Here is a 27,698-nt window from a genome sequence, read left to right on the forward strand (position 1 = left end):
GTGCAGATTAACTCATGTTTAGCTAAGCATGTAACAAACATATACCCAGTTTTGGTAAATGGTGTTTTCCTACAGGCACTGTGAGGAGCTCTGGTAAACAATGTCATGAGGAGGGGAATGCCTAGGGATTACATCATGTTGAATTGACCAACCAAATAAATGATTTAGGGTGGTAAAATTGGGACATTGTCAGGTGCATAGGGGCAATATTTAAATGTAGCAGATTTTAGTCTTTAGGTTTGATTTTCAGACAAACCCTTATTTGAAAAATCTTAAATCCCAAGTACAGTCCCATCCCTGTGTGTATATTATTTATATACAAAGTACTGAGTCTTCCAGCATCCTATGTCTTGTAGATCTATGGCATCATAGATACAACATGTTTGTGTTCAGTGCTGCAGGTTATAACGTATTAAGTGATGTACGTAGAAGGGATAGGTGGCGGGGGAGGTCGGATTCTGCACCCCTCTCATTGCTTGTATCAAACTACTTTATATTTTTGTCTTATGGGTTAATATCCTTTTTTCCCATAGGGGTAAAATTAATTTTCTAAATCTATATGTAAAGGTTTTCATACATTTAAAGGAAACACTATATTTGGAAAAGCCTGTGGGTTTGGTGGTGATTGACAGGTTAGTGTAAGGTCAGACATATTGGGGTCTTTTAAATTAGTCGCCTCACCGAAGGGAAAAGGGTCTTTTTTTTTTTTTTTTTTTTTTTTTTAAATCAAACCTACCTTTTAGCTAAATTTCTGAAACAATATCACGGGGTCTGGTTTGTGTTTCGCAGCTGCCCTGGCGATACTGACCCAGAGCGATAAAACGTACTGGTTCCCAGGCCGTCGCTGTGCGCAGATGAGAGCCGACTTGCACAATGGAACTGAAAAGCCAGATTTAGGCTTCCAATTCCACCCTCAAAAAATTTAAATAAAGTATTTGAAAAAATAAAATTACAGACACTTGTAAAAAATATATAGTATATAATATACCTTATGTTTTTTAACTTACATTAATAAACTTTCTTTTTTTTTTATTTAAAAGAATGTAAACACTAATGAATTAAAAAAATTCTTCTTTCCGGAAATAAAGCATTTTTTAACATTACAGCGAGGTTTGGTCATTGTCACCGTGTTCAGTTGAATGGAAAAGTAAATGATTTTTGGAAATCAATATTTTTTTCTCTGAACTATAAACATTTCATAAATGTCTCACTCTCCATGAAATACGAACAGTGCTCCAAGGTGCAAAAGCTACACTACCTGCAAAGCTGCCAATCAGCTAATATCTATATAGTGCAAGAAAATCAACCTTAGTAAAGCACATTATGTGCGCACCTCATAATTCATTGGTTTTGCACCAGAGCACAGGGAGAGTGCACCCAGGATACTGTACGTGGATCCTGCCTGGCACAGGCCTACTCTCCGCTCATCGGAGAAGCCTGCACAATCCAGAAGTATGTCTAGGTGTAGAACAATCTAAAGCGGCGCAGTCTGCTAAAGTGTAAACGGCACAAGTCCAACTTCCAACCAATTTAGAATCACCCTTTTATCAAATGTTTTATTTTTGTTCTCCTAAGACAATGTTCCCTTAAGCCCATACTTGCCTACATTTTGGGGAATTCTCCCAGGAGAGTAGACCATCCTCCTGTGTCCCACTTCTCCTTCTTGTAAGGAGGGACATGGACTGGATGACAGGATACGCGTCAATAGGCTACATGGGGAGGGATCAGATGATGCATTATACATCATGGCTCCGCCCCCAGCTGTGCAATTATGTAATCACATCATGGGTAGGAAGGGCCGTGATGATGTGAATTGGGATATCACACTCCCAGCAACTGCCTTATGAAGCTGCCTTTCGGCCCACTTTATGCTTAATCTATGGCTTAAATGACTCAGGAGCGTGAAGGACATCAGGTCTGTCTGCATTACATGTGTCCTGAGAGTGAGGGGACATCAGGTCTGTCTGTATTACATGTGTCCTGAGAGTGAGGGGACATCAGGTCTGTCTGTATTACATGTGTCCTGAGAGTGAGGGGACATCAGGTCTGTCTGTATTACATGTGTCCTGAAAGTGAGGAGACACCGGGACTGTCTATATTACATGTGTCCTGAGAGTGAGGGGACAGTGGGACTGTGTGTAGTACACGTGTCCTAAGATTGAGGGGACATCAGGTCTTTCTGTATTACATGTGTCCTGAAAGTGAGGAGACACCGGGACTGTCTATATTACATGTGTCCTGAGAGTGAGGGGACAGTGGGACTGTGTGTAGTACACGTGTCCTAAGATTGAGGGGACATCAGGTCTTTCTGTATTACATGTGTCCTGAGAGTGAGGGGACACCGGGACTGTCTGTATTACATGTGTCCTGAGAGTGAGGGGACACCGTGACTGTCTGTATTACATGTGTCCTGAGAGTGAGGGGACACCGGGACTGTCTGTATTACATGTGTCCTGAAAGTGAGGGACACCGGGACTGTCTATATTACATGGATCCTGAGAGTGAGCGGACAGTGGGACTGTCTGTATTACATGTGTCCTGAGAGTAAGGGGACATCGGGATTGTGTGTATTACACATGTCCTGAGAGTGAGGGGACACTGGGACTGTTTGTATTACATGTGTCCTGAGAGTGAGGGGACACCAGGACTGTCTGTATTACACGTGTTCTGAGAGTGAGGGGACAGCGGGACTGTGTGTATTACATGTGTCCTGAAAGTGAGGAGACACCGGGACTGTCTGTATTACATGGATCCTGAGAGTGAGGAGACACCGGGACTGTCTGTATTACATGAATCCTAAGAGTGAGCGGACAATGGGACTGTCTGTATTACATGTGTCCTGAGAGTAAGGGGACATCGGGACTGTGTGTATTACACATGTCCTGAGAGTGAGGGGACACTGGGCCTGTCTGTATTACATGTGTCCTGAGAGTGAGGACATCGGGACTGTCTGTATTACATGTGTCCTGAGAGTGAGGGGACACCAGGACTGTCTGTATTACACGTATCCTGAGAGTGAGGGGACAGCGGGACTGTGTGTATTACATGTGTCCTGAAAGTGAGGAGACACCGGGACTGTCTATATTACATGGATCCTGAGAGTGAGCGGACAGTGGGACTGTCTGTATTACATGTGTCCTGAGAGTGAGGGGACATCAGGTCTTTCTGTATTACATGTGTCCTGAGAGTGAGGATACACTGGGACTGTCTGTATTACATGTGTCCTGAGAGTAAGGGGACATCGGGACTGTGTGTATTACACGTGTCCTGAGATTGAGGGGACACTGGGACTGTCTGTATTACATGTGTCCTGAGAGTGAGGGGACACCAGGACTGTCTGTATTACACGTGTCCTGAGAGTGAGGGGACAGCGGGACTGTGTGTATTACATGTGTCCTGAGAGTGAGGGGACACTGGGACTGTCTGTATTACATGTGTCCTGAGAGTGAGGGGACACTGGGACTGTCTGTATTACATGTGTCCTGAGAGTGAGGGGACACCAGGACTGTCTATATTACATGGATCCTGAGAGTGAGCGGACAGTGGGACTGTCTGTATTACATGTGTCCTGAGAGTAAGGGGACATCGGGACTGTGTGTATTACACATGTCCTGAGAGTGAGGGGACACTGGGACTGTCTGTATTACATGTGTCCTGAGATTGAGGGGACACCAGGACTGTCTGTATTACACGTGTTCTGAGAGTGAGGGGACAGCGGGACTGTGTGTATTACATGTGTCCTGAAAGTGAGGAGACACCGGGACTGTCTGTATTACATGGATCCTGAGAGTGAGCGGACAGTGGGACTGTCTGTATTACACGTGTCCTGAGAGTGAGGGGACACCGGGACTGTCTGTATTACATGTGTCCTGAGAGTGAGAGGACAACGGGACTGTCTGCATTACATGTGTCCTGAGAGTGAGAGGACAACGGGACTGTCTGTATTACATGTGTCCTGAGAGTGAGGACACCAGGACTGTCTGTATTACATGTGTCCTGAGAGTGAGAGGACACCGGTACTGTCTGTATTACATGTGTCCTGAGAGTGAGAGGACACCGGGACTGTCTGTATTACATGTGTCCTGAGAGTGAGAGGACAACGGGACTGTCTGTATTACACGTGTGCTGAGAGTGAGGGGACATCGGGACTGTCTGTATTATATGTGTCCTGAGAGTGAGGGGACACCGGGACTGTCTGTATTACATGTGTCCTGAGAGTGAGGGGACATCGGGACTGTCTGTATTACATGTGTCCTGAGGGTGAGAGGACACTGGGACTGTCTGTATTACACGTGTGCTGAGAGTGAGGGGACACTGGTACTGTATGTATTACACGTGTTCTGAGAGTGAGGGGACATCGGGACTGTCTGTATTACATGTGTCCTGAGAGTGAGGGGACACTGGGACTGTCTGTATTACATGTGTCCTGAGATTGAGGGGACACCAGGACTGTCTGTATTACACGTGTTCTGAGAGTGAGGGGACAGCGGGACTGTGTGTATTACATGTGTCCTGAAAGTGAGGAGACACCGGGACTGTCTGTATTACATGGATCCTGAGAGTGAGCGGACAGTGGGACTGTCTGTATTACACGTGTCCTGAGAGTGAGGGGACACCGGGACTGTCTGTATTACATGTGTCCTGAGAGTGAGAGGACAACGGGACTGTCTGCATTACATGTGTCCTGAAAGTGAGAGGACAACGGGACTGTCTGTATTACATGTGTCCTGAGAGTGAGGACACCAGGACTGTCTGTATTACATGTGTCCTGAGAGTGAGAGGACACCGGTACTGTCTGTATTACATGTGTCCTGAGAGTGAGAGGACACCGGGACTGTCTGTATTACATGTGTCCTGAGAGTGAGAGGACAACGGGACTGTCTGTATTACACGTGTGCTGAGAGTGAGGGGACATCGGGACTGTCTGTATTATATGTGTCCTGAGAGTGAGGGGACACCGGGACTGTCTGTATTACATGTGTCCTGAGAGTGAGGGGACATCGGGACTGTCTGTATTACATGTGTCCTGAGGGTGAGAGGACACTGGGACTGTCTGTATTACACGTGTGCTGAGAGTGAGGGGACACTGGTACTGTATGTATTACACGTGTTCTGAGAGTGAGGGGACATCGGGACTGTCTGTATTACATGTGTCCTGAGAGTGAGGGGACACCGGGACTGTCTGTATTACATGTGTCCTGAGAGTGAGGGGACACCGGGACTGTCTGTATTACATGTGTCCTGAGAGTGAGGGGACACCGGGACTGTCTATATTACATGTGTCCTGAGAGTGAGGGGACACCGGGACTGTCTGTATTACATGTGTCCTGAAAGTGAGGGACACCGGGACTGTCTATATTACATGTGTCCTGAGAGTGAGGGGACATCAGGTCTCTCTGTATTTCATGTGTCCTGAGATTGAGGGGACATCAGGTCTTTCTGTATTACATGTGTCCTGAGAGTGAGGGGACCCCGGGACTGTCTGTATTACATGTGTCCTGAGAGTGAGGGGACACCGGGACTGTCTGTATTACATGTGTCCTGAGATTGAGGGGACATCGGGTCTTTCTGTATTACATGTGTCCTGAGATTGAGGGGACATCAGGTCTTTCTGTATTACATGTGTCCTGAGAGCGAGGGGACCCCGGGACTGTCTGTATTACATGTGTCCTGAGAGTGAGGGGACACCGGGACTGTCTGTATTACATGTGTCCTGAGAGTGAGGGGACAGCGGGACTGTGTGTATTACATGTGTCCTGAAAGTGAGGAGACACCGGAACTGTCTGTATTACATGGATCCTGAGAGTGAGCGGACAGTGGGACTGTCTGTATTACATGTGTCCTGAGAGTAAGGGGACATCGGGACTGTGTGTATTACACATGTCCTGAGAGTGAGCGGACAGTGGGACTGTCTGTATTACTCGTGTGCTGAGAGTGAGGGGACACCGGGACTGTCTGTATTACATGTGTCCTGAGAGTGAGAGGACAACGGGACTGTCTGTATTACATGTGTCCTGAGAGTGAGAGGACACCGGGACTGTCTGTATTACATGTGTCCTGAGAGTGAGAGGACACCGGGACTGTCTGTATTACACGTGTCCTGAGAGTGAGAGGACACCGGGACTGTCTGTATTACACGTGTCCTGAGAGTGAGAGGACACCGGAACTGTCTGTATTACATGTGTCCTGAGAGTGAGAGGACACCGGGACTGTCTGTATTACATGTGTCCTGAGAGTGAGAGGACACCGGGACTGTCTGTATTACGTGTCCTGAGAGTGAGAGGACACCGGAACTGTCTGTATTACACGTGTGCTGAGAGTGAGGGGACATCGGGACTGTCTGTATTACATGTGTCGTGAGGGGACACCGGGACTGTCTGTATTACACGTGTGCTGAGAGTGAGGGGACATCGGGACTGTCTGTATTACATGTGTCCTGAGGGTGAGAGGACACTGGGACTGTCTGTATTACATGTGTCCTGAGAGAGAGGGGACACCGGGACTGTCTGTATTACATGTGTCCTGAGAGTGAGGGGACACCGGGACTGTCTGTATTACATGTGTCCAGAGAGTGAGGGGAGCTGCACTTACAGTATAAGGAATCTCTCCAGTTCGCCCACCTGAGCCCCTTGACTTCTGCAAAACCACCACTCATCAGCAAGTTTTTTCAGATATGAATACAAATGGTCAGCAATAACAATAATATTTTGTTTTAAAATGTTTTCTTTTATTTAAACTGTACACCACAAGAAAATGCCTTTGTCAGCATATCTAAGTGAAAAAAAAAAAGTTTGGTTTTAAATTATTATTATGTAACAGAACCTAACGTGAATCTTTTTATTAAATAAAACAAACATTGAATTTAGGAATGTACATATTTTATGCTACAATAGTCATCTTTTTTTCTTTTTTTTTTTTTGTTCTACATTCCGTATGCGTATTGAACAGGGAAAAAAAACACGTTGAAATGAACAAATAAAATGCATTGGTTTCCCAGAAAGGGACGCAGGCCCATAGGAGAGGCAGCCAAAATGTATTTACAGTTTAAATGAGCCTCAAAGCTTCACAATCACTTCTATGATGTTGGCCTCTTTGGTTCCAAAATGATGTATAATACAATGAAAATGTATTTATTCAGTTGCTATAAAAATATCCGTTCTCTTTTCTTTTACAAATGGCAGTTTTGACTAATCATGCATCTATTCAGTGCAAAACATCACAATCAATCCTTCGCTTCAGAAAAACCAGAGAAGCGAATGAATTTTATTTCAAGTATAAAAAAATATATATTAGAAAATAAAATAATACGTTTTGTCTTAAGTCCATGGCGCTTGGTGTGATGTCATTGAAATGCATAGCTGGGCAGCACTGGTGTAATGCAGTCGGGCCCGTAACAAGTCCTTGTTCCCATAACTAACAGAACCGCTGTCCTTCCCATAAGACCCGAATTATAAGTTCTGTTCTGCCTTTTTTATTTTGTTACGTGCTGGACTTATAGAACTCCATATAATCGTACCAAAAGTGTGTAATAAAGTTTTAGTGTTTTTGAATGACGCTAAGTAGCTGAACCCCTCTACTGCACCAAGTGTCCTTTGTGGCAGGGAAGGGGTTAAGTGGATTTAAGTGCACTGTCGAGTACCATTTTTCAAGGCAGTGAGAAGTGCAAGTAGTGTGTGAAATGAGTACCTAGCAGTTTGCAAGTGCTGTGTTGCATGGAAGACCCTCTGACATTCCACACAAAGGACCCTCCTGGACCCTCCTGCCCCTGCCTCTTCTGGATGCTCCCCGTGATTTAACCCCTTCAGTGCAAGACGAATCTGCAAGACAATGATTTAGCAGGCCATTGTGTTATCAAAGGGGTTACAAAAATAATCTATATCTCTGTATCTCCTGTCCTCCCTTACATGCCAGTTTTAAGTCTCGGATAATTGCAAGTTTGGGCATAATGTAACACAGTCACGTCAGTCCATACAGTAGAAAGGTGGCACGGTGCCTCGTTCTTGTGCCGAGGCTCCACAGATACTTGTAGACCACATTCAGATAGTTTGTCAATGTTTGTGGTATCTCTAAGCTTGCAGAACTCTACATAAAACTCATTCATTGTGATAGGCCCATTCCAGGCCATCCCTCCATCGAGCTACAATGTAACTATACATTCCTGCTGCAAGTGCTGTAAGATGGTCCAGCACCTCCCGTACATCTGGGGGTCGGCTCACCCAGTGGGTCACATACGAAATGTTTTCTTGAATGAGCTATTGTTTCATCCCATGAAAGGTTAAACTTGCCTGAAAGGTAGATTACACCCTATTGGCTTCATAATGTTTCCTTCCTCGGTGAGTGCCCATATTTACTTACAATCTCATGAGATATGTCTTATGGATGCCTGTGAAGATTATAATATGTCCACAGACTGGCACTGGTCTCAAACATCACCACGACACTGAATCCCGCTGGCGGAAGCACAATGAGATTGGGAATTGTCCTATCATTCCTATCATGCACATCCACATTCTTCAACAATCATGTTGGGCACATCTCTCTTGACGATATTGTATTCATCGTCAAAGTACAGCATAGACATTGTACTTAGTTTGGTAGGAATACAACACGAGTTCACTGTCCCTGGGTTCAAGCCTCTCATCCTGTACTGATTTACCACTGCCGTGTGAAAGGACGAAGCTGACCCGGGGACTCCGGCCAAGTAGGCCGGGCAGCTTCCCTCACAATAATTCCCATAATAGCCCGACGGAGCTATGATCCAATCGTTCCAACCAATGAGTCGAAAGTCAATGTAAAACTGTTGCCTACAACACAGGTTTGTGCGTCCATCACATTCAAGACCCCTTTTTCTAATCCGGTGCTTGTTGTCGGCTAGTTTAGCATGGACCACTAGAAAGGGGCGGTGGGATTCTTCTCCTGGGTCCACATACACTGGAACAACTGACCACTCTTCGCAGCCATCACACTGAACCTCAAGGTTGAGCTTTCGATCCACCGTTTCAAAGAGAGCTTGTATGGCCTCTGTTAAGGGGAACGTATGCCAACCGCTTCTCCTGATGTCAACTCTTTTCTCTACCAGGTTCATCTTGGCTGGGTCTAACGGATCCTGGAAGTGAACCTTTATTCGTATTTTTCTTTTAGTGCTCTTCTCCATCACCTCAGGAAGCTTGAGGTAAAGCCACAAATTGGACTGGAAGACAAACAGGTTCTGGTTCCCCTCGTTTGAAATTGTGAATGCTAGTCGGACTCTAGAAGCGGTGATATCATCTGTTGAAGGAAAAAAAAATGTAAGGAAATCTCATCCGTTTCAAACAAAACTGAAAGCTACTTATAATGTAGAACTGGACAGCGTTAAACTGGAACCCGGGTGCTTGGCTCGGCACCAGGATTCATACTCACAATTCAAACTGAATAACTGGTCTCACGTGTGCAATGATTTGCTACATTTACACAACTTTCTCTAGGATATGATCAATGAGGCTGAAATCAGTTTCATCTGATGCCAGCTGTGGGGTGAGGCCTCTTCTAGTGGATATACATTTTACAGCAATCACTACAGAATAATTGTCAGTACGACAGGACCCTAAAGACTACAAACACCAGTGACATTATATACATATACAGTCCTTCAACATTGAGATTTTGTGGTGAAGCAGCAAGAGATAAAAGGCTGATTTCATGTGTCAGAAATATTAGGAAAATGTATCCCTCTCCTTCTCTAATATATTATAAATATAAAATCACACGTCTCCACAATCCTGTAATTGGAAGACCTAAATACTCGCCCCTCACATACTCAGATTTTACAGTTGTTTATTTTGCCTTAGTCTTTTCCCACTGGTCATTAGTGTCCTCTCCTGAACACAGTCAACGTGCCAAGGTTTTAACAAAGATATGAATGAAGTATTAGCCCTTAAGACATGGAGAGATGCTACAGAGCCGTAGTCAATGCCAAGTGCCATCGGATTACACCAGTATCGCACTGTCCTAAATGAAAAGGCGGATTGTGCCCTGCAGCGGGGGAATTTCAGAGGCATGTTTGCTATTAGCAGTGTGAACAGATAGTATTTGGAGTGAGAATTCAAGGCAATGATTTAATGAATGAATGTTCTACATCGTACATGTAAGAAATACCAAACAATTGCATTGTGGGTGGTGTGCTTGATCCATTGGGAACCACAAAACAATTGGAAGCCCCCCCCAAAAAAAAGACAAGTGTTATCTTACACACTAATGACTTTATTATAAGTGATGATACAGTACCTGGCGTCTAAGCTGAAAAAGTTATCACAATAACTTATAATACTAAAATGTAATATAAAAACTTTACTTTCAAAATGTTGTTATAAACTTGCAAAACAAAGATAGATATGAGACAAATATGAGATAGAGAGACAGACTGATGTATATGAGATAGATAGATAGATAGATAGATAGATAGATAGATAGATAGATAGATAGGAATGAGAAAGATATAGATAGATATGAGATAAATAGATATGAGATAGAGATAGATATAAGTTAGATATATATATATATATATATATATATATATATATATATATATATATATATATATATATATTATGAGATAACATAGATATGAGATACATAGGTAGGAAATATATAGATATAAGATAGATAGATATGAATGAGAAGGAGATAGACAAATATGAGATAGAGATATGAGATAGAGATAGGAGATATGGGTTAGATAGACAGATATGAGATAGATAGACAGATGGATAGATAATTGATAGATACATAGATATGAGATAGACAGATATATATGAGATAGATATTAGATATGAATGAGAAAGATATAGATAGATATGAGAGAGAGAAATAGGTAGATATTATCATGTCTATAATAAGATCTATACATGGTAGATTGGTAAACAAACGAGCTGTAGATTTGGGATAATCATATGTATATGAGGACATTTTAATCTGCTTTTCCTAGACTCGAACAACTTTCCTGTGGATTCTAGCAATGTGCCCTGTAATACAGACTGCTGGAATTACCCGTGCGTGGGAATGTGTATATCAACACGTGTGTAGACGTAAACATGACATTCCTGCATGTATAGAAACATCACAAGTCTTATCAGTGTTGTATTACAGCTTTTTTTTCAGTCCTTATGTAAGATTAATGATGTAACATGTCCTAGATACCCACAGTGATCTACAGTGCATGCTGAGGGCAGTTATGCCTTATATTAGTAAATCTTCTAATGTATAATAACTTCTGGGCATGCTACTGGGCATCTTTTGCATCGTTGATGTAGTAAATGCACCCAGTGTACCCGCTATTATTCAACAACAGCTTTCTTAACATGTGCCAGCATGAGCTCCTAACCTTATATGTGTACTGACCTGCAGTAGCTAACCAGAGGTGCATAGTGTTTACCTTTTACCATACATGTCATGCCCAGTCCCCACTGTGCCATCCATGCTGTGTCCAAATATACTATGACATGTGCCCTTACTGTACCATGCATGTTACTCTAGTACGTCTGTCATATGCATCCTATGCCCAGTCCTCTGTACTGTGCCCACTACCCATGTCCCAGGTATACTGTGCCCACTATCCCTGCCCCATGCTTCCTGTGCCCACTACCCATGTCCCAGGTATACTGTGCCCAATATCCCTGCCCCATGCTTGCTGTGCCCACTCACTCTGTCTCATACTTGCTATGCTCAGACCCACTGCCCCATGCTATCTGTGCCCAGATCACTGCCCCTTGCATTCTGAGCCCAGACCCCCAGCCCCATGCTTGATGTGCCCAGTTCCCCTGTCCCGTGCTGGCTGAGCCCAGACCCCCTGTCCAATACTTGCTGTACACAGACGCCCTGCCCCTTGCTTGCTGAGCCCAGTTCCCCTGCTTCATGTGCCCAGTTCAGCTGCGCTCAGACCCCCTGCCCAGTGCTTTGTGTGCCCAGTTCCCCAGCTTGCTGTGACCAGTTCCCCTGTCCCATGTTTCTTATGCCCAGTTCCCCTGCCCCATGCTTCCTGTGCCCAGTTCCACTGCTTGCTGTTCCCAGATCCCATTCTCTGTGCCTGCTGTGCCCAGTTCCCCTGCCCTATGATTGCTGTGACCAGACCCCCCCCCCCCCCTAGATTGCTGAGCCCAGACCCCCTGCCCTATGATTGCTGTGCCCAGACCACCTGTCCTATGCATGTTATGCCCAGATGCCAGCAGTCGAGCACCCACCTGTTTCTGCAAAGCTGATGATCTCGGACGTGCCCTGCTCCTGCAGCTCCGGGCTGGACATGCCGTGTCCGTCCAAGTTAGGGATCTCCACCCGGCCATCCTCCCGCACCCGTCCAGCATGTAGCTTCCTCAGGGCAGTCACCATAGCCGCCTTGGGCACTGCATGGGTGATATTGGGCCGGTCCCTCATCTGCAGCCGGTTCAGGATGTGTCTCTTCACCGCCTCCAAAAAGTCTTGATCCACATTCCCCATATCCTCCGAGGGCCGGAGCCCGCAAGACGAGCAGGTGTCCTGGGAGCCACTGGGCTCAGAGACCGGCGTGGGGCTGCCGGCTGCACATAGGGCACCGGCCAGGAGGAGGGCGAACTGCACCGAGCGAGGCATGGTCCTGAGCCGCAGAGCTAGCGATCGCTCACAAGTGTCAGTAATGTCCCGGGGACAGAGTCAGTGCAGGCAGCTGAGAGGCGGCGCACGGTGTCTGGAGCCCGGACTTCAGGCTGATCACCTCCCTTTATACAGAGATCCACCTCCTGCCCTTAGGATCCCAACCCCACATCCAGAGCCCTTGTGGTCTGCCCAGATCCACAACACTGATCTCCTCAGATCCACAACATGTGGGGTCTCAACCAGTCCGGGCAACTTTGCATATCCTCAGATTTAGAATCCTGTGATCTACTCTCAAAGTCTCTTGTGATCAGCTCCCGGGGTCTCCAGAGATCAGCTCCTGGGGTCTCCTGTGATCAGCTCCCGGGGTCTCCAGAGATCAGCTCCTGGGGTATCTAGAGATCAGCTCCCGGGGTCTCCTGTGATCAGCTCCCGGGGTCTCCAGAGATCAGATCCGGGGATCTCCAGAGATCAGCTCCCGGGGTCTCTTGAGATCAACTCCTGGGGTCTCCTGTGATCAGCTCCCGGGGTCTCCTGTGATCAGCTCCCGGGGTCTCCAGAGATCAGATCCGGGGGTCTCCTGTGATCAGCTCCCGGGGTCTCCAGAGATCAGATCCGGGGGTCTCCTGTGATCAGCTCCCGGGGTCTCCAGAGATCAGATCCGGGGGTCTCCTGTGATCAGCTCCCGGGGTCTCCAGAGATCAGATCCGGGGGTCTCCAAAAATCATCTCCCGGGGTATCTTGAGATCAGCCCGGAGTCTCAAGGGATCAGCTCCCGGGGTCTCCAGGGATCAGCTCGCTGTACACAGAAGCTCCTGATTGTCTTATTGAGTTTCTTGCCCTGCAATCAGGGCACGGGGCCAATACACTGAAACTTTTATACAAGAACAAACCACGTGGGGACCTCGACCTATAACAAGTCTCTCCACTGTCTCAATTTAGGAGATTAAACCAATTGCCCCCGGGGCTTTTATACTTCCTTATGTGAGAATTCTCTCTCTCTCACTAGATCCCACGGAAAGCTGCTCCTCTGGGATCCTGCACAGGAGGTGTGTGAGCTCACTGCTACCTGACCCCTTCCTATTTACATTGGGGAGGGTGGAGCAGTGTTACAGTGTCACTCCGCAGCCCTCTGACCCAGCGCAGAGCACTAATGTTACCCCCAGATTAACTCTTGCATGGGCTCTGGGATAATCTGCATTCCGGGGATTTCATTCCTTCTAATTGTTACTTTGTTGCAGCTTTTTCTGTTTAACCCATTCTACCCCGATAGAGCTGAGAGCGTCACGTGCTGTGTGCCAGTCTTGGCAGACAGGTGAGGGGCGCAGTAATAAAGGGGTGACTACAGGAGCCCCCTCTCCTGGCTGCTGCTGTGTCCTGAAGTCACCATATCTTCTAGCACGGAAGTCATGGTGTAAATACTGAAAATGTAACAAGTCTCAGGGGACAGATAGTAAGATCTGCTGATAGTGTTAACTCCATTCTGACCAAGTGCACGTACCTGTCACTGTGCTGCGGGCAGCAGGTAGAAGGTGTTTACAATCTGCTCCTTGTGTTGGTATGACTGGCAGTGGCATACTACTATTATTATTATTATTATTATTATTATTATTATGTATTCGGGTCCCTGCGTACATCATAGTCCACAACTTTGTGTGTGTCCCATTTCTAAAAAGATAAAATATAATGCAGAATTTTGCAGAAAATTGAAATTTCCCAGTCTAATATACACACATGTATCCTTCTGTCAAATTATATTTTCTTTTTAGAGGCCTCAGAAGGAATATGTATATAAAACATATGTGTAATAACTGGAGAGTATATAGTGAAGCGGAGAAGGAGACGGTGACGATTCTTTCTGGCCACTGCGTGTGTGTATATATATATATATATATATATATATATATATATATATATATATATATATATATATATATATTTATATTTATTTCTCTCTTGTGTTGCAAGCTGGTCAGTCTGGAGTCCCGGCGTCTATAATACTGTCTGGCCAGACACAGGTCCAGCTATTCACATGTGAGACCCTATAACAGTTTAAATGTAGGTGACATTTGATTAAACCACAGACCCCCATCTGTAACATACAGAGTCCTGTGTGATTCCATGCGCTGGTCACAGACATACACACTCTCTGTCTCTCTGTCTCCACTTTCGTAATTTTCACATTTGTTTTAACCGCTTCACTGCCGGCAATACCTGGGAAGACAGCATACTGGATGGAAGATGTTTGTTTAAAATTCTACCTTCTAATAATACGCTATATTATTATTTATGGCACATAATAGCATTTTTCCACTATCAATAATATTATGACTGGCTTGACTGTTTCAAATGTAAAAGACCAATGTATGTTGTTATTGGTATTAACAATAGCGTCATTATTCGTTTTATAGGCTGTTATTATTATTATTATTATCATCATCATGATTTAATCCTTCTATAATAATAGTTTTTATTTTTATTTTCTCCCATCCGCAGAACCTGCAACAACTGTCCAATTTACATGCAGAAGAGCCGGACAGAGATTAGTAAAGAGCGCCACCTGTCTGCTGCGGTGAGAATACATTACAGTATTTACAGCAATTACCTATGATCAGTTTAATACAAGTATAAAACTAATGACCTACTGGAGACTTAAGGGTTAGTACACATTCATCATCTTAAAGCTATATTAGTAAATTCTCACCGATTCACCTTAGGCCAGGACTGTAGTGTCCCTCAATAGCCATAGAACCATAGGTTCTAGAGCTATGCAATACACTGTGACTGATGTGAATGAGTTCTCTGTACAGCGCTGCGGAATCAGTGGTGCTATATAAATGATGATGATGATGATGATGAATACAATGCAATTGTTTTTCTACCTTCATTGATTTTATCTTATTGGCTTGTATGCGCCCCCTGGTAACTTTTACTAAACACATAAATTTTTCTCTCTTTATGTACTATTCAGCCACGTCATCTTATAGTCAGACAGAGCTGTTTGTTTTCCATCCTCTGGGTACAACACAGAGCTGCTATCTGGATGCAGTTGTATCCGAAGCACAGAGCCGAGCTGTGTCATATCCAAGGGCAGCAAAAAGACAGCACTCAGCCTGATGTTCTATAGATACTGCTGAAACTCACAGAGATAAATCAGGAAGGGAAAGCAATAGAATTAGTAAGTTTCAGAAAATGGAGTAAAAGTTCACCACTTAGTGATCTGAAGGTGTAAAAACCCTTTAAAGACCATTTCAGAGCATAGCCACAGAGATCATCATAGGCTCAAGAATGACGGCAGTGCGGACATGAGACTGATGGGATATTTGGGACGTTTGTATTGAGCATATTGCTAGTACAAATGGGAGGCAACAAATAAGAAACTTTGCACCAGATAGTAACCACCTACAGCTCAGACTACTATGCTGGAATTTCTGGGAGACTCACGAATTAGAGTGACACTCCCCAGGCTCTGGAGAGAACAAGGAAATCTCCCATAAGGGTCCTGCCTGTAAGAGAACCCTGTGTGGGTCTGGGCGGGATGACACATTCATGTCTTTATATATCTTGCTCCGCCCACTTGATGATACAAATGACATCATTACGCCCCGCCCTCCTGCCCCCACATAAAGGAGGTGGGAACAAGCATGATCTATAGGTGTGAATAGGACACTACCCTACGGTATACTGGTAACGGCACTATATGTCGCTGGCACAAAGCTGTTTATCTTACATCAGTAACCAATTATGGATGGAGTTGCTGTGTGTATCATACATATGACAGTGGGTTTCTGATGTCATCATGTAGGAGGAGAACTCTCTATGAGTGCTATATGTGCCCCTTCTGGAGGTGACGCACCCCACTCTCGGAAGCAGCTCTTCACTTACACAGCTTACACATTCCTTCATGGTGTGACAACCAATGTGTATCTCTCCTTATGTATGCAATGTAGTGTGTACAGCATCTTATATTATTATATTATACAATATCTTAACGCTTGGCATCTTCGTTTCCTGTTTTATTGTTATTATTATTATTCAGCTGCATTGTTGCATTTTATCCTGAGAACTCCCAGAACATCACCATCTGCGTCAGACGTTTCCCCCACACCTTCCAAGCACTTCTAAAATGTCACTTACTCATAGCGGTGTCCGATGACTCACACACCCTGTTTTCATATACACCTAAATTGTTACCAATTCCCAGTAGTCTCAGCAACCGTGATGAAAAGGACGTTATCTATATAAAAATAATAATTCCAATATCCAAATTTCAGGTGACAAAATTCAGGCATGGGATGTGCGTTTATTATATCGTTAATTAATTTTTGAATTATGAAATGTCATAATAATTTGCTGATCCCTCCTACTGCAACTGGTGGCAACATCTAGACAATGCTACTTGTGTACATAACAATGTTGTTAGGTTAAGTACTATTGCTTAAAAAGCGTGATGGAGTATTTTCTCCCCCTCCATCACAAACAGCGTAAGTTACATCCTGTGGTTGGCAGTCAAAGGCAAAAATATCATATGCCAAAGCATAGCATACCAGTTACACTTTCTTTGTGTGAATCCAACATTCTGTACATATTATTTCAGTTAACTAGGAGACTGCAAGCCTATCCTAGAGTGATGCTATATAGAGAAGCACTGCCTTTCTAAGCATATATATAAAGTTATCTATCTCCAGAAGATAGAACAGTCTGAACTTTGTGGCAACAATGGGCGTGGCATTGTTAAAAATGGGTGTGGTCTGGATGGATTGGGGGGTGGATTGGTCATATCAGGTCACAGCCTAATTTGCCCTTAGTTTGTTGGCCGTCACTACCAGTAGCATCATACTGAGGTCATTGTATTTACTAACAAGGTCCACATTGCATTATATCTATTAGTAATAAAATAGAGGATAGTGGGCAGCTTTATGTGTACACTGCGATTTAGAGTTGAGCTAGGAGACGCCCCCTCCCAACTGTAAAGCTATCCGCACATTTTATATTTGCCCCCCTCCCCCGTACTCATCTGGGGTAAAGCAGGAAATTGATGTGACACCCTCAGAGTGTTGACTAATAAGGTTCTGTCCCTATTAACTGAGCTGAACCATTGCATATGGCCGCAGGATTATGTTATAACCGGGCAGTGGGGAGGATCAGGCACTTAACCCAATTACCTTATAGGAGGTAAGGAGTGCTCAAGTGTTTGATTACAGGGACAATCTCTTCTAATCACTGTGATGTGTGATTCTCAGAAACTACCAGCGCTGACAGCACGTCGGATAGCGGCTGCCGTCTTCTCATGTTTAGAAGAACATCCTTCTGCTTCTCTTTTACTGAATAAGGGTATAAAAATAGAGGTTCTACAAAATAAAATGCTACAATGACGATAGACATGAGGACATGAGTAAAACACCAGTGATTCTACAACCACCTCCAAAGATGGAGACTACAATCTCACTTACAGTCACATGCAAAACTGACACGTTTGAACCTTGTGAATTCAGAATTGTTTTTTTTTCTTACAATATAATTGTCGATGAAACTGTATCACTCTGGAAATCCTGAAACTGGTCCATTTAGCAACCTAAGCAGATCTGGATCATCCATAAGGCAACCTAAGCTTCCACGTGGGCCCCATAGCTGCTTGAATATTGAGGCTCTATTCATTGAACATGTCATGGCAGGGATTGTAATGCACCAGGATCCGCCAGTACAGCCCCATGTGTTGCAAAATGCCCCTGGATGTAATTTGTTAGCAACTAGGCCATTGCCCTGGTGTAAAGTGTTTTTGACAAAAGTTAATCTTATGTTGTCCACACGTCAGAGTTTAAGCAGACAATTTGATTTTGCTTGCTTTATACAGATAAAAGTAAAAGACATGCAATCAAACCTATACAATCAGAATGTTTAGAACTTATATTGGATGAAAATGGAAACCTTTTATGGTAGAGCAATCAAACGGTTGTGTATGTGTTGTAAAGGTACAATCATCCACTGCAGTGTGTGTGTGTGTGTGTGTGTGTGTGTATGTGTTGTAAAGGTACAATCATCCACTGCAGTGTGTGTATGTGTTGTAAAGGTACAATCACCCACTGCAGTGTGTGTGTGTGTATGTATGTGTATGTGTTGTAAAGGTACAATCATCCACTGCAGTGTGTGTGTGTGTGTGTGTGTGTGTTCTGCTAAGGTAAACAGAGAATTCAATTCACGTCTGCTTGTAGTGTACAAATAAATAATCAGAGTACAGCTTGTGGGGAAATTGCATTGCGATTGATACAATCTACAATCACAAACTGTGATTGACTGATATTGCTTGTCTGTGCAGATCTATGAAATTGGGTGTGTCTGTCCGTGTAAAGCTGGGTACACACTACAGTGTTTTTGTCCAAAAATCGGCTCAACCAGCCGACATACGACTGCTCGTTCGACAGTCGGGTCAGTGTGTGTAGTGACAGGATGGTTGAAAGTCTACCCAAATGGACGATTGTCGCTTCATTTGGTTGGTTGTACCGTTCAGTATTTTCGTTCCAATTTCCTTTCCGTTGTGTAGTGTGTATAAGTTTCCGACCGATCCACGACAATCCTCCGATACTTCGTACGAAATTAAAATCATTGCTCACGACAACAGCTGTAAAAAGTTGCTAACGGACGGCCGCTCTTCCCTTTTATCATCTAAAACAAGGCTAGTGTGTATGCAGTCCATGGACCGAGCGATCGGATGTAAAATAGATTTGCATAATAAGTTAATGGAAAATTCTGTAGTGTGTACCCAGCTTAAATGTGTATCTGTTTATGAGCATGATTGAGTTTGTTGATAGCTGTGCATGTCATCCCATGTGGGGTAATTTCAGTTCCCCTGTGCTGTTTCCTGACTGTATAACTTCCTCTAAACACAATCTGGACATAGATACGGTCACTCTGTATGGGCCGAATATCCGGATCTATGGTGTATCGGCAGCTTAAATCTTTTTTTCTCTCCCTGGTAACATTTCATAATTAGTAAAATAATTCTTGAGTGCATGATTGATAATTATAGACTATTTTCACTACCTATAAATGTTCAGTAAAACGCGTTATTTCACAGAGAGCCATTTATGTCTGTGCATATTGCGTTGTATTTGCTCCAGTGAGAATTAAGTATTCTACTATAACTCTGATGTCAGATTATCCTGATACACAACATATTCATTTCTTGGATGAGCGTAAATTGTACCATGTCTGGGAGGCGTAATAATTATGTAATCATTTCCCACGATAACATGTTATAGATAAAGGCCCTGATTCATGTTTGGATGCACCCGGCATATTGTGTTTTAAAGAAGAGCGCGGAACTTCGTTATTCTGACTGTATTCAGATCCAAGCGTTAACTCGAGATACGTTTCCATTTGAATCTGGGTGTCAGTGCGCTCTGTTTATGTGTCACTTGTCGTATGTAGATACACACAACAGACTACAGGATACGCACAAGCGTCTAGAAGGTCAGAACACATAAAATAAAAATGTAAATGATAAAATTAATGAACAACAGTATAATCATTAATAACAATATGGATTCTAAAAAAAAATTTTTTTAATATTAATTACGTAAATCAAGATGCGTTTATTGTGTACTGTGGGTTCAATGTATTTCAATGTATTTATGTAGTCAGTCTTACATACACATGTTCTGTGCTATCTAGTGGCACACATACCTGTAGTTTTTAATACAAAGACGATGCTGTGACAGTCATCTCTACCAGTTGATACTTACACCTGCCTTGTACCCGGAGTCAAAGATACGGTTGAAACCGGGGACATACTTCCGAGACCCCCAGTACTTGAATCTGCTGCATCTGCATGGGCACGCCCTTACTGTACATGGCCGACATTAATACGCCCCTTCCCTCCCGTCCCTCTCTCATGTCATAGTCATAAGTGACATTTACGTTCAGACATGAATTGAATGCAATTCTGTCCATTGGCGTTAGGTGCATTTCGGGGGGATGCACAGAACCTTTTTACACAAGATATGACACGCAAACCACCTTACGTCCAAATATGAACCATTTTTTCCAATTTCAGCTTCCACACTGTTTTTGTCACTTGCATTTGGGTGCGTTGCTTTTGCATTATGGGGCAGTTTTTCCAAATGATTCTTGTTCCATTCAATGCGTTTAATCCAAGATAAATGAATTGTGGTCAATGGATTGTCCTCTAATAACCTTACAAATGCGAGTAATAGCAATAGTTAACAATGGCATGTCATGAATTTGTGTTTTTAGGCAGTCAATGGGTGTGAGTGGGTGTGAGTGTGTGTGAGGCCTTATTGAAATTGCCATAAATATCCTTCCTTCAGTTTGTCATTTTCACCACTCATATATCCTAATGTACTTCTGTTCTTACTTCCCTCCTCATAGTGACATTGTAATGGGAGTACGGGCAGCCCGAGCAGGCATTCTAGTCTTTTATTTTTAAGCTTGGCCTCTGCTTATATAGTATATAAGATGATGAATAAGGGCCTGATTTATTAATGAAAGTTAATCTACAGATTTATTTAATATTTGTATTTGCTTCATTGTAACATTCCCTGTTATGTAACAAATTGCTCACAGTTTATCCGCCTGTCGCACACTTGGGGCATATTCAATTGTCCGCGCTACTCGGAAAAGTAACGCGGCTTGCGCACTATTACCGTTATTACGGTACCTTTAACGCCGGCTTTCAGCTCACAGCTCAGGGAGCTTCGAGCTGAAATCCGGCTTAGAATTACCTTAATAACGGTAATAGTTTTAACGCTGTGTTACTTTTGCAAGTAACACGGACAAGTGAATATGCCCCTTAAGCGCAGTTAGTGGCCAGTTACTGGAATCTGGGCGTCTCCTGTGTAAAATGTCAGTTGATGGAACAGACAGCACTAAACAGCTCAGATTACGCCTAAACACTTCAATTCCTTCAGGTATGTTTTAGCTGAGTAATAGCAGGTTTTTATGTCCATTAATAATCAACGGTGAGTTTACATGCTGTAGATTATACCAGCATCATCCCAGAGAACGGTGGGTTACTGGCATCCACACTTTTTCTAGCCCTCTACACTGTAACAAATGGCTGCATCGGTTTTGCTCTCTTATACACGGAAGGTCATGTTAGGCAACATGTAGAGATAGGTGACTTTACTGAGGTTTACAGACAGCCGTTGGTGTGCAGAGCAGCAATTATTTCAAACACACCCACTGAAAAGAAAGCAGGTATTTCAAGAGTTAAGAATCCAAGAAATGAAATTCATTGTATCAAGGTTCTTAATGATAAATGGCTACAAGGTAACTTGCAGGTGATGAATTTTCTGATTCATACTTTATTACAAACACGTTTTTGTATAACCAAACTGTTTCATATATATTCATATATTGCTGATCTATTAACTTTTGTTTTGTCTTATTTTATAATGTTCTGACTGCCTACAGGTTGGTCTGTCTCTGTGAACGGTCGAATGATCTCATTGGCTACAAGTTGGTCTATCCTTGTGAAGGTTCTAATGATCTGATTGGCTACAAGTTAGTCTATCCTTGTGAAGGTTCTAATGATCTGATTGGCTACAAGTTAGTCTATCCTTTTGAAGGTTCTAATGATCTGATTGGCTACAAATTGGTCTATCCCTTTGAACTTTCTAATGATCTAATTGGCTACAGGTTGACCTAATCATGGGAATGTTCTGATGAAGTTCACCCTTGAACTGAAATCATTACACTGTGCTTTACAAAAAACAACTACTTCAATGGAGGCCGGGATTTGAGGCAATCCACCATCTACTTCCAGCTTTATTTCACCGATTTATTTAAATACCTATTAGATGCGTTTGACAAGACAGAAAAACAAAACAATTATCACAGAAGAAACTGTGATAAAAGCGTTGTGATTTATCTATAACCTTTTCCCCCAAGTATCAGAAATGTGACAAACCGACAGAGACACCCCTGGATTTTGTGTTACCCCCTAGATTGCTATTGCTCTGTAACCCTTTCCCCCATTGCTGTAGGTCTCCATGGCCCCAGCTTCAGCATATGCCATCATCAAAAATAAATTAATAAATGTGTTCTGCACCATAGTTAAAAATGAGCATGACGTCAGTCACGTGAGCCCCATAAGTACAATTTTAGAAAGATATGGGATTACAAACAGCCTGACCCTGCAGTTATATCCCTAGTCACCAGCCATAGGGGGCTTTCTGCAACTCCAGGCCAGGGACAGACATGGAGGGGGGATTAGATTTGCTGGAGGTCTACTGTCAGTTGGGAATTAAATAAAAATAAGTAAAAACTGGAATCATGGTCTGGTGACAGAGCTAAAATCTGTTGCTGTTATTAACTGAATGTGTTGCTTAAATTAAACGTTCGTCACGTTCGCAGGATCCAAGGAAAATTGGAGCCCGCGGGGCTGTGAGTTCGGTAGTTATTGTGAGTGAAAACATAGGCGTCATCTAAAAGACAAAGCTGGAGACACTCTCGATATTGGGCAACCAGGGTGGATCGGCTGTAGCTTCTCAGCTATTTCTGCAGCCCCTGGGGCTTGATTTTCAGCTGGCTATTTTTGGAAAAGTCAAATAGTGGTTGACGCCCATTACCTGGGCTGAGTGCAGCAAACTAACTTCAATCTTCCGTGGTCCATGCCGGGGTGCTTGTGTGCTGGTTGCTTCTACTGAGAGTTACGTCCTCCGCCCTCTTGCAGTAATCCTTTAATAAGACACCTCCAACCAGGCAGCAAATCAAATGTTCACAAGTAACTTGCTGCAGAGATGTTTTCTCTCTGCATAGAGACCACATTCCTAAAGCTTACAAATAAACATTAAACACGAGAAGCGGGTTAAAACACGACGAGAAGTAAAACTTTAAAATGACGCCTTGCAGCAGCGTTACAGGCGAACAGAATCTGCTTGGATTACATAGAATAATTAGATGTAAATTAAAATCAAGTGTCAACTCATCTGTTTTATTTCTGTGGGACCTATAACACCGGCCATTTGTGTCCTATTCATTTTATGTTCCTCTCTGCAATTTACCCCGTTTGTGCAGCGCTACTGAATACGATTGATACATAATAATGACGGCTATGTTCTATACGTTGATGCTTTTCCTCCATTTAATCGTGAAGAGGAGAAATTGTCATTTGTAAACATGATTGAATAATTCACCTGTAAAGAAAAAACACCTTCCTCTCCAACTACATTGCTGAAATTCTTTTTCATCATTTCTGCTCCATCTGAACCTGGAGTTCAAAGGGTGACCCTGAGTATTCGTACAACTGAGCTGTATGGCTTTATCTATTCTCCGTATAACGGATGTATAAGAGAATACAATAGGAAAAGTTTACTAACATCTGCAGAGCCACAGGTCAGGGCTGGCTGGGATCTATAGTGCTCAGGCTGCCGAGGGAGTTGCTGGGACTTACTGCAAAGTACACTGGCACTAAATAAATAAATGCTATTAATATATAGTAATAATTGGCAGTCACAGATTTTCTTTCTCAAAGAATGAGGTAAGTGTATGAAAACTTCTAAAAAGAACAAGCGGAGGTGTTGCCCATAGCAACCAATCAGATTCTACCTATTATTTTCTAGAATGTAGTAGATAAATGATACTAGAATCTGATTGGTTGCGATGGGCACCTTCATTTCTTATCATTGCGATAAGGAATGAAAATCATGCAAAAAGACGGTTATTGTTGAATATGCCCCATAATGTTTAACCAGCGTGCATCTAACACCAACTGTACTACTTCTGTAGGCCAGGCCCCAATCATAACAAATGCAGATTTAAATGACCCTGGTATCAAGTATCCGACACCCTCAGTCAGCGAGCAGTTATAAAGTATTAAATCTGTTACCATCGCAAAGATATACAAAAATATCCATCTATTCCCCATAGAGCTGTGGACAGCAGTGCTCCACACACATTCCTGCCTGCTTTCCAGCTAGGAATGTAATTGAATCTGTGCTTCTCAGAGAGATGTTTTCAATCACATCTATGAAAAAGACCCTCCAGGGGCAGCATTCGGGGTTAGAATAGAAAAAAAAAAAAAAAAAAAAGTGCCATTAGACCCCTAATCCTTCTCAGAGAGCACGGCCTATTGATTGGCTCACGAGGCTTTGCTTGCTTTCAGGAATCGGTCAGCGGTTCCCCTTTAATACAACCTGCAGCCTGTGTTTTTGTTTGGGAGGCTGTGTGTTAGGTTCTAATGTGAGAACGGACGACTTTTCACATACCTTGTGAGGCCAGCCTCGATCCTGCCCATTCAGTGAGGAGGGACATGCACTTCCATACATTAAATCCCAGCGCAGCGGGGGTGAATGCAAGTGGGGACATTTCTTTGCTTGATGGGTTAAATGTATTTATATCTAATTAGGAGCACCCACTGTTAGACAGCTGAGTGTTTTATTTCGAACCTATTCAGGGACAAGCAGGCAGGCTTTATGTGTGGTTGGGAAGGGATTGAAAAGGACCTATGAAGTGGAACTTATGTTAGTGCAGTGTTAGGGACAGAATAATGGCTGTCTTGTTCGCTGTGTGTATTCCTGTCCTGCTCTTGTTACACTCACATGGCCAATGCATACTTTTTTTGTGATTAAAATAAACTGCTGAGTTGGACAATGACATAAAAACAAGGCCCGGAAAAAAAAAAAAGAAAGAAAAAGGATTTGGATGTAATTATTTCTGGAAGATTCGGATGAATTAGTGACATAATATGTATACTTTGTCTTTCTGTGGGTTTTTTTTCTTATTTGCTTTACATGACGCACGCTCCACTGTACACCGATAAAGCCGTGTCCTTATTTAACAATGCATGCCATCGCTATAATTACCATTGATTCATTGTTCAATATGACTGCTAAAAATAAGCGGATTTGTTAATTAGGAAACCCTATATACTTGATGCTATTTCCGTAACATGTCAACATTGTTTTGCAATTTCATGCCAAAAGGGATTTCAAAATAACAATTGCCCTGGGGTCATTGTCCGAAAGTTCTTACAGTTGTGATCTCAGTTTTAATTCACTTGCAAGAGCAGGAATTCTCACAGGGGTTTAAGGGACGGGGTAGGGGGCAACCTACCTTTACCTTTTATGAAGATCTGGGTAAAACCTATAAAGGAGGCACCTATAGAATATACAAAACATCAGATTGTCCTTCAAAACAGAACCAGTGGCAATATTTCTACCATTCCCAGAACTGACTTTAGGCATACAGAATAACCTCGCAAATTAGCTCCATGTAGTTACCATGGAACACTAATCCATAAAATCTCCATTTGCAGATATGAATCACAAAGATAAATTACACTCTTTAGTGCTATTCCAAGATTTCACCGCCATTAAAGCTTAATATAATATTACTGCCGCACTCCGTTATCCGATATCTTTAGGACATTCTCCTTGTGGGATCTGATACAGAACATTACTGCAGAGCAAGTCTACAAGACTGTCACTCACACTCTGCTGGCTCAGAATAATGTAAGATAGAGACTGCCTCCCTCTTAACAAACTGCAATGTAAAGTCTTATATATTGTAAGGTAGCCTTACACAGGACTCCACACCACATATGCCAACCACTTTACATGTGAGAGTAAATAACTTTCACAAATATATATGGAAATATTTAGCTATGAAGATAATTAAGATAAGGCTGCAAATAATTTTGGGAACTGCCCCCAGAAAACGAATCTGCAATTATTTTTTGGGGATTTGGGCTGAACTGGAACTGCGTATAGTGGAGAGAGTGAAACCGCTATGTCAACATTCAATCTGCTCCTCACAGAGAACCCATTTGTTGATCTCACGGTATCCATTTACAGTACTGCTTGGGTGTAGCCTTGTTCATGGCTTTAAAAAAGTGAGGGGACATTGGGAATTATTTTTCCCGTATGAAGTGCATCCTATTGAAACTACATATTGCTGCAGTAACCTAGGAAACAGAACACCCCCTAAATGTGCCTTCTACATCTCCAATCTCAGTTAGATAACCCCATTCCACAAAACAAAATCTAAATTTTGTACGTGGGCGCATGACTAGGTTCATTTATATCTCCCGAGGAACGCATATTTTTCTGTTTATAAATACCTGGAAATTGGCGCTATTGAGATTGGCAGGTAAAGTCCTCACCTGTCCCTAAACAAAATCATTACGTATCCAGGTGAGACATTCTTTGCTCTCTCTCTCATTACAAACCGGGTACAGAGAGGCTCTAAGACCTGTCTTCCAATCAGCAGTTACAATCTTGCTATTTGAGACCATATTGGACCCAATTCTCTGCTTGTGTGTGTCCAATATGATCATCAGTCCTGACATCCGAATATGAACATTCAAACCTGGACTACTGGAAAAGCCGGACAGCCAAGGACGGACCTACCAGTGCGTGCGGACTTTGCCGATTGTATTAATACACAACGTGTGATTCAGTTGCTTGGTCTGAGCATTGAGCAACCTGATCGTTACAATTTGATCACCCCGCTGCAGGGGCACATGATAGTCTGACCTTGTTAATAGCAGTAGTTTGGTTGTTGTTCTATAGACAGAATCCTTAATCTTTAGTGAGGCTCCATGTGAAATGTTTTGGAGGTTTTTCTTTTTTTTGTTGCTTTGTCATATTTTTTACAATTAAAATATTAAAGCCGGACACAACATACTGTATATGTAGAATGAGCCTTTTTTCCAACGTAGTTTACTCCTGCGTTTTAGACACAACTCAGGTACATAAAGTCTTCAATCTAGAACAGAGGGGTCCAAACCCCCCCCCCCCAGTCCTCTAGAGCCGCCAACAGGTCCGGTTTTCAGGATTTATTTAATCACGCACAGAAAGTTTAATCTATTTGGCTGGCTCAGTAATTATCCCACCTGTTTCTACAGCCAGAAATCCTGAAAACGTGACCTGTTGGTAGCCCTTGAGAACTGAGTTTGAGCACCTGCGCTCTGGAGCATTACTGTGAAAAAAACATATTGGGTAGGGTCCTATTTGCTAAAGATGATCTGTTCAGAAGCTACTCCTTCTGATCTAATGTAAAGGGTGTCGCAGTGACACGGACAGGCGCTCCGCTGAGACGTAACGTCATACAGACCTACAAGTGTACTAAATTATTTG

The 27,698-nt window shown here is 43.2% G+C and overlaps 2 protein-coding genes across 4 annotated transcripts in view; one reads left to right on the forward strand and one right to left on the reverse strand.

Moving 5' to 3' along the window:
- Positions 1 to 27,698, forward strand: part of ADCY5 (adenylate cyclase 5) — a 334,525-nt gene that overhangs the window by 59,944 nt on the left and 246,883 nt on the right. For all 3 annotated transcript variants that reach the window (XM_075181155.1, XM_075181154.1, XM_075181153.1), the window contains one exon: positions 15,097 to 15,172. The gene's annotated coding sequence lies outside the window, so the exon portion shown is untranslated. The remainder of the gene's footprint in view (positions 1 to 15,096; positions 15,173 to 27,698) is intronic.
- Positions 6,706 to 13,662, reverse strand: INHBB (inhibin subunit beta B). Its single transcript, XM_075181146.1, has 2 exons — positions 12,216 to 13,662; positions 6,706 to 9,267 (listed from the first exon to the last, which is right to left on the reverse strand). The coding sequence occupies exons 1-2, from the start codon at positions 12,598 to 12,600 to the stop codon at positions 8,495 to 8,497; spliced, it is 1,158 nt and encodes a 385-aa protein (XP_075037247.1). The 5' UTR covers positions 12,601 to 13,662; the 3' UTR covers positions 6,706 to 8,494.

Source organism: Mixophyes fleayi, chromosome 7, assembly GCF_038048845.1.
Source record: "Mixophyes fleayi isolate aMixFle1 chromosome 7, aMixFle1.hap1, whole genome shotgun sequence".
In the NCBI taxonomy this organism is placed as follows: Eukaryota; Metazoa; Chordata; class Amphibia; order Anura; family Limnodynastidae; genus Mixophyes; species Mixophyes fleayi.